The following is a 13,228-nucleotide window of genomic DNA, read 5'->3' as shown; positions in this document are numbered from 1 at the left end:
GTCCGTCCGCCCGTCCATCATCTTCCACTTATCCGGGTCGGGTCTCGTGGCAGCAGTCAAGCCAGCTGACCCAGACTTCCCTCTCCTGCAACATCTTCCAGCTCCTCCTGAGGATCCCGAGGCGTTCCCAGGCCAACAGGGAGATATGATCCTCCAGATGTTCTGGGTCTTCTCCGAGGTCTCCTGCCAGTTGGGCGTCTCCACAAAACCTCCAGAGGGAGGCGGCCAGGAGGATCCTGATCAGATGCTGAACCACCTCAGCTGACTCCTTTCGACATGAAGGAGTAGCGCCTCAACTCCGAGTTCCCTCCTGATGTCCAGCTCCTCCCCCGATCTCCAAGGCTGAGCCCGGCCTCCTACGGAGGAAACTCATTTCGGCCGCTTGTAGCCGCGACCTCGTTCTTTCTGTGACGACCCAGAGAGCTGCTGACCATCGGAGAGACGGAGCGTAGATCGACCGCTAAACTGAGAGCTTCACCTTCTGAATCAGCTCCTCTTCACCAACACGGTCCGGTGCAGCGCCTGGTGAACTGCTGCAGCCGCACCGCTCCACCTGTCAATCACCCGCTCGATGTGTTGACAATCTGTTTTCATGTTTCTGAAAGGCAAAATTAGTCCGTGTTGCTAGTGTGAACGTGAACTTCCCCTTTAGACATACGTAGAGAAGGGAAGTTGTGCAACCTCCTGTGCACCTGACTGAACCAACACCTGGTGGACACACCGTGGTCCAGGTGGACTCATCAGGTTCTGCTCATGTTTGTTCCTTTGCATAACTACAACTCTGAAGAGGTTCATGTAAACGTACTTAGTCTCTACTTACCTACACAATTACTAACTGTTGTTTAGTCTGAACTGACCACATCGGACAAAGGTTTAAACATGTTGTAGTCTAACTCGGACGGACAGACGCTCATTCTGCTTTTTATTTTAGGTAATTGCAGTTTCGTATTGACAAAACTACAACTCTTTCATCACAGTTTGGCAATATCCTAAATTATGCCCCAGCAGTTTTCGTGACATTTTGATAACACTAGAGGAACTTTTCTCACAGAGGATATGAACAATACAAATTATTGGCCGAAGTCCTAAAAAAAAAAGTAATGTCTGAAAATACAGTGGAGCTTAAAAAGAGACTTCTAGGACAAAAAAAAAATCCAACAGTATTATAGTTTAAAAAAAAAAGCGTTTTCCTTCATATGTTGTGATGCGGTTGAACTTGAACTGATCTTTCTCATCATCATCATCGTCATCACCTCTCTGTCTTTACCAGTTTTATCATTAAGCCTCCGAAGCACGACCACTTCTGACTGCTGGTTTATCTGTAAAAGTAGTTGTTGAGGTGAGATGGATGAGAGCCGACTGCCCGAACTCAGAAAGCCCAGGATGAACAACATGTCGTCATCGCTCCACCTCCAAATATCACCTTTTATGGAGCTGCTTCTGAGAAAGTCTTCTTAACACACTTACATCTGTCTTTTAAAGTGTTTTTCCCCGTTCGCTTGCGTCAGGGTAGAGATTTGATTGATGGCAGTGAAGGCCGCTGTGCTTTACACATAAAGTGAAGTGGAAGAATGAAAAGTGAATGAGGAGAGAGAAACCCAGAGAGCGAGAGACACCCACGACAAAACAATCACCAAAAAATACTGAAGCTGATTGTTTTCATGTCTGGTGTCAGGAAGCTGTTGAATTTAGGCTGAAAACAAGATTATTCCCTTTCCGTTGATGTGCAGGTGTCATGCTGAGTTCTGAGAATGAAATAAAACCTGGCAGGACCGCTGCCGTGAAAACTACCAGACATTTTAATGATTTAAGTTTGGTTTGAAATTTTGGTTTTAATTTTCATTAAATATGCGTTGACACGGTTAACAAAGCATCACATTGTGTTTTATTTACATTTGACAGCCTCCCAACTATTTTGGAAACAGGGTTGTACATAAATGTTGATAACTGATCTGAAGTCTGTCGTTTTTTTAACATTCAGAGTCACCAATGTTTTATTATGGTGGCATTTCCTTGATACAATTGAGTAATCTGTATTTATACTGTATTATTATTAGTATTACTATAATATCTAGCCTAATAACAAGATGGACTGTTAAACAAAAAAGTTGGCCAATAAACCTGTTGTGTCAAGTCCTCTTAAAGTTGATCAAATACAGTATGTTTTATCCAGACATGTGCAGCCCTGCCAGATGGACAGTTTTGTGATGCATACCACAAACGGTTTTCAGTGGTGTTTGCAGTTGTCACCTCTGACTGCACACATGAACGGAGGTGTGTTCTGGGGAAGATAGGTGGTCCCACTTGTTGGAGGTAAAACAGCTGGCGCCGCATTACTCTTCTACAATTGGACTTTCTTTGTTTCCTTAGAAATAGTTCCTCCGCTGCTGTTTTTCCATTCAGTCTTTCTCATTGTCATCATCAGACAGAACTATTAGATCTGATCCAGGTTCATTATTTGAGTTTTGAAGTTCAACAGTCAGGTTTGATTGATCTGCTGTATTGGGCTGCCACTGTTTTGATATCGCCCTGACAGCAGTGACACCGATATTCAGACAGTTTTCTGTCCCTTGAATCTCCTTCAGCTTGTAAACTTGTAAAGGTGAATGAGTGTTGTAGGAGATGCTGGTTCATCCTCGAATCCCAAGCTTTCATTTAATTGCAGTTTTATTACTGTATTTTATTTCTTAAACTGCTCTGCAACTTTTATTCTATTTTTAGCTTGTTTAATGTTTTAATAACTGTTTTTAATGTTTCGATCAATGTTCTTAATTGTTTTTAAATGTGCTTTTCCTTTGACTGATGTTTTAATGGTTTTATGTGAAGCACTTTGAATTGCCTTGTTGTTGAAATGTGCTCTACAAATAAACTTGCCTCGTTCCAAATTCTCCTTCACAAACAAAAAACTAACGACAGGATTTCCATGAAATTTACTTTGATACATCCTTGAACCTCACATGATGAGATTGTGTGTGTGTGTGTGTGTGTGTGTGTGTGTGTGTGTGTGTGTGTGTGTGTGTGTGTGTGTGTGTGTGTGTGTGTGTGTGTGTGTGTGTTTTCTGGGAAAACACAGTGACTATTATACTATGTAGAAAACCCCAGTAACTCTCATACTACTGTAGAAACATGTGAAACCAGTGGAGGACTAAAGACGTGGAAGACGCCAGAATCTACAAGAGATGAAGAATGGCTGTTAAAATACTGACGAAACTATTTCTGAAACTGATTTTTGGGGGACATTTTTAACATTGCAAACACCTTTTTAAAACATGTGCATGTATTTATGTTCAGGCACAAAAACATGTTAAATATTCACTCTGTAGAGCCCTACTTAGAATAGCCAGAGGATCCACTGGATGACCCACTGCTCTGTTTCAAAAAGAGAAGGGTATAAAATATTGCAGACACAGATCACATTATCTAAGAGCCAGCTTGCCATAAAACTTCATGAATTTAGCAGAGCTCCTGAACAAATACTTCTGTTTTTGTCCTTCCTGCTGTGACCTTAGTTTAAGTACCAGCACACTCTGGACAAACTGCTCTACAGAGGACAGCGTGTCATCACAGGAAAGAAATAGTGTGGTAGGTTGTTCCTGTCATGGTTTCATGCTCCAACGCTGCACGAAGCAGACGAGACAGAGCAGCTGAAAGTGACCTCTGCTTGGTGAGCTGGTGAATACAGAAGTACCTGGAAGCCCTGATTCAACTCCAGGATTCATGAACACCGCTTCTTAAAGTACTGTCATAATTCATGAGCACTGAGTTTGAGGTTTCCTTCTCACTCATCTTTATTTCCTGCAGCTATTTTCAGTTCTTTCAGTGAGATTTGAAACGAAGGAATCTCAGGGGAACTGTTTCCTTGACTGCTTTGTGGAGCACACTTTTATCAATCTTGTACTGATAAACAAAAATGGATCCATATTTGTTTACAGTAAATCATATGCCCCCTCCTAAGCTGGTAATATTGAAATGTGATGAGCAGGCAGGTTATGACCAAGTCAGGGTTCCAGATGTTGGAGCATCTGCCAGAAGTGTAAGAATACCTGACGTTAGTGATCACCTTGTTCTGGCCTTCACGTGTTTGACTGTGGAGCTTTTCCAGTTTGATCAGGTGGTGAAGGGATGAGGAACTGATGGTAATTAAACAAAGTGCAATGTTGTTGTTTTTTTTTGCATGCGTTTAATACAAAACTTGAAGAGAGTTAAGTTTTCCAGATTTGAAATAGGATTTTTCTTTCTCTATGAAGACGAGGCCGGTTTTGTCCGTTGGCGGGTCCGGAGGAGATGACGAGGTGGTGTGCTGCTCTGCTAGGAAAACACCCAGCGAGTGCAGAATCTCTCGACCGCTCGCCAAAAGCATGTACGTCTGCTTCGAACCGCTGTCGAGCTCGTTCTCAGGACGTTGGAGAAACAGATGGAGCTGTGTTCTTCACAGATAGTCATGAGCCCAACGTGGGCTACGAGGGCGGGGTGTTTGCACACCGAAGAGTCTTGTCAGTTTCTAAAGAACATGTCAGGTCGTCAGCTGGATGCTTCGCATTCGGCCCGCAGATACAAATATCGCTGCTTCTTGGTTTCATGTGTGAAACTGAAAAACTGTATTTTGCTCTTACGTTTTCAAAATGCACGCTTCTGGTTTCTTTACTTGAGTTAGACAGCCTTGTTGTAACTCAAGTTTTCACAGTTACCAAATGGCACACTGGCCACGATATTAATCAGCCAGAGGCCTCGAGTGTTTCCCACATTAGTCCGTGTAATACCAGATCTCAGAGGATTTGCTAAAGCGCCGGGGATCCAAAAGTCGTTCCTGGTAATTAGTCGGAGCAGCCGGCACAGCGTGGCAAACTCGTACAAACCTTGTAGTCTGGTAATGGAAACCCTTTTCTTACATTCACCGTGGAAAAACGGCACCTGTTAGTCTACATGAGGAATTTGGCAAAGTCAGCATGTTTTGTTTAGACTAGTGGTTCAGTAATAAAGTCGGTGTAGGGCGGGCCAATACATCACGAGGTTGATATCATGATCATTTCTTTTCCTGGTTTTAAAGGCTGCGTTACAGTAAAGTGATGTCATTTTAAAACTGCTATTGCCGTTAAATTTACCCACTTAGTCATTATATCCACATTAATGATAATTATGTCCTTGTGTAAATATTTTGTAGGGATGGGCATTTCAAGAAAAAAATCATATTTGACTATGAATCGATTATTACTACCCTTTATTATTATTATTATTATTAAATTGAACCTCGCGTTGCTGCAAGACTTGGTATTAAATAATTGTCAGTCTCACCTGAGAGTCTTTTGCTTTTTCAGGAATGTATTCAACACTGTTTCTGTAAGCTCTGACATCAACTTCCTGGGGTTTGTGTTTGAGAGTTCACCTGGAAGGAGATCCACTTCCACTTTGATTCCTATAAAAGTACACCGAGGGGAGGTCAGGGAAGAAGGTCAAGATGAGATCTGACGGGAAAGGGGAAACAGGAAAAGTGAATAGCTCTGCAAAGCACAACTTCTACTTTTCACACAACTCTTCATCTTGATCATTTCAAGTAGAACAAGTCAATCATTCACATTAGACACTATTTACATGAACACTCGACTTTATTTCAAACTTAACTGAAGGTTTAATATCCATCACACTTTTTGCAATGAAGTCAACCAAAGGTGGCTTCTAGTTATTTTGAGCTAGTAACTCTTATCTTCCAGCTTGGCAGCTCTGGAGCCTTTTAGTGGAGGTGTTGTGGGTTCACGTGAAGGGACGGGGAGGCTCGAGGAGGAAATACCTCCAAACCTCCTCCTCACAAACATCTCTCTCCCCTCTCTACACTAACCCTGCAGCTGGATGAAGCACTTTTGGTTGAACTACAGTCTTAGTAACGAAGTATGGTGCTGGGGGTTTAAAAGCGAGAGGCAGAGTGAGATGGACAGAAAGAGGGTTGGTCAGAGAGTGGTTTGTTATCAGATGACATCATGCTTCAGAGGAAGAACATCTGCGCAGAATAACTTTTTTTTTCCTGGCTGACATCACAAGGCCTCCTGAGTATCTGTTCCATAAAGGCTGATTAAGATCCTCTCTCGGGCCTCCGCAGGCGTTCATGTGGGCCGCCCGTGACTGTCGTAGTTAGTCAGGCTTTTCAGTTATGTCAGGGTCCCCGGCACCGGCTGCACGGCCGGGGAAAATTCTCCAGTAATTACAGCCCTCGCCCAGTAACAGGCTTTAATGTCAGCCCTCCCCCCACCTCCTCTTGGCCTGATGGTTTTGGGGTTTTCCTCCCAACTGTCACTGACAGCTGACCATGTCCTCATGGAGAAGCACTTGCATCCCTTCTCTGCAATGCAGCCTGCTAACAGATGATCTGAAGGGGAGATACAGGAATAGTGCAACGAGTCCTGGAGTTGGACCAGCAGCAACGTTTTAATACACCGACGGCCTTCAGGTACACTGAACCCTGCTGGGTATGAGCAGTGATTAAATCAGGTTTTGATTTGAACATTTTTTAAGAAACCAATACTTCAGCCTGAAATCATTGTGCTTTACTCAGTTGAAGATGGCTTAAGAGTTGTGTGGACATTAGAAAGCAAATGATTCAGGATATATAGAAAAAGGTGAATTGCTGCCCGCCGTCAACCAATCATTTTGCAGTTTACACCCGTGTCTCCCCAGGTTCATATGATGCATGTAGTAAAGACTTTAAAGGAATCACTGTCTGCGTTCAAATTGTTGGTAAAAAAAAAAAAAAAGAAGCTGATTCTGATGGTCCACAAAGTTGTTGCCATGACAACAGACAATGCTTCAAATATGGAAGTTGCTGCAAAGAAGCTGTAAATTGTGAATCGTGGATGTTTCACACGTGTTCAACCTGATCTGTACAATCAGCACAGTTTAGATCAGTGTCCCACTTTCAGTTTCAATCTGACCACATGTGGAATATGGTCACAGTCTCCCCTTCTGCTCCTCAGTTATGGCTTTAAATAAAGGCCAGAAAGAAGTTAATGCAGAACATTATGATGTCACAGCAAAGATAACCTTTGACCTTTTGATATAAAATATTACCATTTTATCCTGACATTTTTGTGAAATTTCATAGTAATTAGATTTTGAATTCTTTGAATGCAGCTTAACAAATCCATTAATTTTATAAGTTGTAAATGAAAATGAATAATGCAGCTGATTATTAGATAAAAGGACCTAAAGAAATCCCCAAAACTCTTTGTGATCGGAGAAGCCAGCCTCCTGTACAGTAAGACAGCTTTTGTGACGTTAAGGAGTTTTGGAAGTTTGTGTTGTGGGCACAAACCCCCCAAAACAGATCCACAGCCATTCAGCTCAACACTTCTGTGGCTGGCAATCATGGGAGGCAACAGAAGGCCTCAGGCTGGAGGTTCAGTGGGACGCTGGTCCTGGTGCACCTGGCCTCAGCCATTTGTTTGGCCTGAGCTGAGTCTCTTCTAACTTCCCTTAACTTTCCACCTTTGGATCAGAGGCTGCCAGGATCCCAGAAAGCATCTGTCTGTGGTGACAGACGGGTCAGCTGCTGCTGGGGAGACCCAGGAAGGATTTGTGCACCGTCCTCGACACGCATGACTGACAGTTTTGTCGAGTACCGCAACCCGTGACTAAATGCTTGTGGTTGGAGCACCTCGGAGGAAGTCCTGTCACTATTATTTACCAGACACCACGTTCACGTTGTTTTTCCTGCTCAAGGTTCGACAGGTGCTATTTTATGACCTCATGTCATCGCTTCCCCTTTTTCTGCTGTGGTTTTCCACATTGGTGGTTCCTGTCACAGTCAGAAATGTCTTTATATATTTCAGTAATAGGCTTTGTATATCCAAGCTGTTATTTATGCCATATCTCCCTCCAGTAATTTTTGTTTACAAAGCAAACAGAAATATAAAGTTTTATTTCAATGATTTCAATGCCAATAAATGTCTCTTCCCTGCTGAATGAAGATGAAGGAGAGAAACGAGATGAGCAGATTATCTCCTCCAGCTGTCAATCTTGAGCTGGAATGATGATTGTATGATATCACATCATGTGTACACCTCCATGTCAGCATGACAACTACATCTAGTAATAAAGTGTCTTGCAGTCTGCATAGCAACTGGGTCGGGGTTAACTCTGTTCTTGGCAGCTCTCCGGTTTGTTCACTTTTCTGTTTTTCAGTGAAGGTTAGCTCTTCTATTGTATCTTGTCCATGCAGGCTTAAACAGCTTGCTCTTTTCAGCCTGCTGGCCTTTTGCCCGAGCTAATGGATTTTGCCTTATAAAATGTGTCGCTCCGTCCTTGCAGCCCCCACATCCTCCCGCCTCCTCTCTGGCCTAAAATGATCATTTTTACGACGTCTGCATATCACATCTTTATCTGTGAAAGCAGCTGATGAGGCTGGAAATTTGCTGAAGATGATTTGGTTTCAGTTTCCATCAACTCTCTGGATGGTTTTATACTCGATTGTCTTGTTAAAGGAAATGAAGTCCCATCGAGCTAACCTGAGCACACAGCATGCAGCAGGTGTAAACAGCTCTGCTACTTTGTCTTGGCAGGTTTTCTCTCGGTTGCATCTTTTTTTGAAGCGTCAGCCGGTCTGTGGCTGCAGCTGCGTTGCGTTGGCTCATTCACACATACCGCAAACATCATCATCTCTTTATTCTGTTGCACCGCTCCGTCTTCTGCTCCCGTGTTTGTTTCCTTTCCAGAAGATTTTTGATATGATTCTGTGTATGTAACACATTTTAGCAGCATCAGCATATTGTTTTATACAGTGTTAGTTTAGTACTTCTTATTATATTTATATGATGCATATTGTGTCAGTTGTGTCTGCGGTTCACGGTAGTTTTGTCATTTGCACCGCTGCATGCCGTCGCAGGTTTCTCATCAGCTGCATGTTCTAGTTGCAGAGCGGCATCAGACACGTCTTCTAATCGGATCCTATCTGCTACACTCACCCTCAGTGTTGTGACCACACACAAGCAAACACTATGCTTCACTTAGTTAGTTTGCTTTGCCTGCTGTCTTCTGTTTATTGTCCCCATGCGGACACTCGGGTTAAACCTTGACGAGTCAGCTGTATTTGAGGTGTTTCTATTGGATTTCATTGTGTGTTATGTTTAAGCACGGCCTTGGTTTTGACTAATGTTTGCACCACGTTGTTGTCCACTGAGCAGCTCAAATCAGCTGGGGGGGGGGAACTATATTACGGATGAAATTATTTTATAATTAGTTTGAAACACGAGTATCATGGATGTCAACCTTAACATGCATTTGCGATTGCAAAAAGTGCCTGAAGCCTCTTAACTATTACGCCTGGAAATCATTTTGGTACGTGAAGAGATGTGATTTCTGGTGATGTGATGCTGCCTGTTTTTCCAGGAGGCTTCTCCGTGGTGTTCCTGGCTCGTACGCACAGCGGTGTCCGCTGCGCTCTCAAGAGGATGTACGTGAACAACGTCCCGGACCTGAACGTCTACAAGAGAGAGATCACTATCATGGTGGGAGCAGCACACTGTTTGTTGCTGTAGCTAGGGATGCTGTCTTTCAACTCTGATGAACTCTTCCTGCGTGTCTTTATTGAGTCTTCATATGAATTTTTTTGCAATTACAATAACAATCAGGCAACAGGAAATGAAGATATATTTTTACCTGTGAATAATTAACCTGAAATGAAAATGAAGTTTGTCTCGGTTGTGAAATAAATGCAGCTTATCACTGCTGAAATCATCAAACCATTATATTCCCCTGTTGTGTCGCAATTTCAAACTAATTCTTGACTCTGGCTGCAATCCTCCTGCTAATCCTTCCCTGGCTGTAGGATAGATTCTCTCTCTTTTCATCCACAAAGGGTTTAATGTGCACTCCAACACACTCTGCTTATGATCTGAAAGTTTCATGAGGCCATTCTCAGTTTTCAGGTATTTAATTGAAGCACATAAAACCCATTTGAAATGGAGCTCGGGCCTCATAAAGACACTCTCTTGTAAAACACGTTGCATATAAATGGCTTCATTTGATCTTCCTACCCGTCCTGTTACTCAGCGTTTTCCAGTCTGACATACTTTAATAAATACCGTCCTCTCACTCATAGCTGACACTTGTGACTATAGTGGACAATTCAATGTGTTTTATGTCATTCAAGGTTAAAGATTATTAATTATGTTATAACCTAACAGACACTTGCAGCGTCGTCTTGAACGTTTGACCCCAGTGTAGCTCTGTGTCTGTTTACTGCCTCGTCATCTGGAACACACACACACACACACACACACACACACACACACACACACACACACACACACACACACACACACACACACACACACACACACACACACACACACACACACACACACACACACACACGAGTCCTTAACCATTGACACACTGCGGGCCTGTTGGGACGTGGCCTTAGGTGTGTCCGTTTCCACAACACACGGCGATCTCCCTTCTCAAGCTGGTGTTTAACAACCAACAAACACTGAAGGTTTAATCCAGCCAATAAATCAAGTTGAGAAAGATTAGTAGAGTTAATAGATTAGCGTGATGTAAGAACATGAAAGAACACCTAAAAACACACACATCAGCCGGGCTGTGAAGGCAGGACTGGGCTGCGTTCAGCTGGGTGTTGAACCTCCTCTGAGACGAGCTTCCTGTGGCTGCAGTCACACCTTTAGCTGTTTTCTGGCCTTTGTTGCAATCTTAAATGTTGTTTTTCCAGATTTACGCTGCTCATACAGACTAAAACCAGTCGGTGCAAACAGTCTTACACGGATTAACTTGCAGCTTTTTACCCTGCAGAATGTTTTAGTTCTATACGGTTATTTATCTTATTCTCATTCTGTTTTTAGAATCCTTTCACAAAAAAGTCCTCCGTTTACAACTGTAGGCAATGTAATAGACTTACCTGGGATTTATTTGACCCAGTGAACTTTCCTGCCCTCTTTAATGCAGTTTATAATCGTTGCACCTAAAACTGAGCAGAAATATATTGAGACCACAGCTTGATTTTAAATTGTTCATTCAGCAGCAGCGTCCACTTGACATGAACAAACACAAATCAGTTTCCAATCACATCAAAAGCTTATTTTGTCAATATTTGATCTTTTTGTTTGTTTTTATAGTAGGTGCCCTGAAAAGTTCAATTCTGTAGATGCACATCTTTAATATTCCTTTTCTTGTGCAGAACTTCCTGAATATTTGGGTGTATGTCTGATTTCTCATGTTTTCATCCCGTGTGCAGAAAGAGCTGTCGGGCCACAAGAACATTGTCGGCTACCTGGACTCCACAATCAATGCTGTGTCAGACAGCGTGTGGGAGGTTCTGATCCTCATGGAGTACTGCAAAGGTACAGCTTTTCATAAATGACATGTTTCTACAGGACCACTGTGTTTAATAGATATTCACAGTTCTGCTGCCGTAGTTTCTGCTTTTCTGCTTCCGCTATAATTAATTCTGGTTATTTGAGACAAATGATTTAAATGAAACCAAACCAGAGCCTTGCTTTATTTCTTACCATTTATTGGAGTAATAATGATGAATGTTCACCTCTTTTAGAAATGACAGCCGTGCCCTGCAGGAAACACAACAACTACACAAAACCAACTTTATCCTGTGCTCATTGGTTAAATACAATTTGATCTTTACTAATCGTCTTTGTTATCTCAGACAGTCTCTCCCTCATGCAACCCACACAGATTTTCCTGTTTTGTGGTATGTGCTGTAACCGTTCTGTTTTCATGAAGCTCCATCAGGCCAAATAGTTAAAAGTGGCTTTTGGACAGAAGTTTCATTTATTTCAAATTTTTTAACATGCTTAATAGCTTGCTGTGGTTTGTTGCCTCTTTTCCCTTTTCTGGCCTCTATATTGAACATTGCAACCATTTATAATAACCTGATTTTTAGACCAAGCCTTTACATGGCACTAACATGCTGGCTGGTGTTGGTTTGATCTGTGTTGAATCCTAAAGCTGTCCGTCCTCCTGTCTCACGCAGCGGGTCAGGTGGTGAAGCAGATGAACCAGCGGTTAAACGTGGGCTTCAGCGAGGCCGAGGTGCTCCACATCTTCTGTGACACCTGCGAGGCCGTAGCACGCCTGCACCAATGCAAGACGCCCGTCATCCACAGAGACCTGAAGGTGAGGAGGGCATCAGTTCTGCTCTCTTTCCGTCTCCTCTCTCCTCCTTTGTTCCATCAGTTGTACCGGTTAAATGCTGCTGACTGTAGGTTACAGAGGTAAAACCGGCTCTCTGATAATGTCCAGCCATCCTTTACTATACCTGCTTTATCCTGAAGGGGGTCACCGGCGGCTGGAGCCTATTGTAGCTAACACACACACACACACACACACACACACACACACACACACACACACACACACACACACACACACACACACACACACACACACACACACACACACACACACACACACACACACACACACACACACACACACACACACACACACACACACACACACACACACTCTCACACACACACACACACACACACACACACACACACACACACACACACACACACACACACACACACACACACACACACACACACAGATTTAATCAGTTCCCCCAAAAGGAGATTCAAAGTAAAAGGTCGCCATTTTTACATTGTGGAGGAGATCCAGCGTAGAACACAGATGGTGCTCGACACCCTGACGGAGACTTCCAGTGAGCTCTCCAAACATGGCAGGTGCTCTGCGGGCGGCGTGTCGTTGCCCACAGGGACTCCTTCAGAGGGGAGGCAGCCAGATTTAAACTAGGTCCAGTTTTTGCTTGCTATGGTCATAGTCTCACAATTTGTTATCATACCTGAGCATGTTTGAAAGGGTGAAGAATATTCCTAGAAACAGGAATAGAATCAGCATAAACATGTCTGGAGAGTTACCGTTGAACCCTACAGAAAACAAGACGTCTCAATTCCTCTGACACTGTTTGACACTTTGAACCATGGTGCTCTGCACAGAATCTACAGCAGTGGATTTCTAAACATGCCAACAAAATAAAAAGGAGAAACTTGTGGATTGCCAGCTGAACAAGTTCAATTTAATGTCAGAGACTGTTTATACATTTAAATAATGTAAATCTGCTTGGTCAGCAGGAGAACGAATGTTTTGGTTTCACCTTCGCTGCTCATTTGAACTCCTCCGCTTCCTCTTTCGTTCCACCGTTTCCTTTGCTGCCTCATCTGCCACCTTTTCCTCTTCTTCCTCC

General features: G+C 43.1%; 1 protein-coding gene across 1 annotated transcript in view; it reads left to right on the top strand.

Annotated features, from left to right (window-relative positions):
* The first annotated feature begins 4,241 nt into the window (after positions 1-4,241).
* bmp2k (BMP2 inducible kinase) overlaps positions 4,242-13,228 on the top strand; it is a 32,632-nt gene continuing 23,645 nt past the window's right edge. The window contains 4 exon segments of the mRNA XM_069724746.1: positions 4,242-4,401; positions 9,373-9,491; positions 11,237-11,342; positions 11,990-12,132. Coding sequence (XP_069580847.1) covers positions 4,242-4,401; positions 9,373-9,491; positions 11,237-11,342; positions 11,990-12,132 — 528 coding nt within the window.

Source organism: Brachyistius frenatus, unplaced genomic scaffold (assembly GCF_029030835.1).
Source record: "Brachyistius frenatus isolate BFR_SWC_R1_liver_20210118 unplaced genomic scaffold, ASM2903083v1 Contig_393, whole genome shotgun sequence".
NCBI classification, from domain to species: domain Eukaryota; kingdom Metazoa; phylum Chordata; class Actinopteri; family Embiotocidae; genus Brachyistius; species Brachyistius frenatus.
Note: the sequence above shows the minus strand (reverse complement) of the source record. Positions and strands in the feature narration are given on the sequence as shown.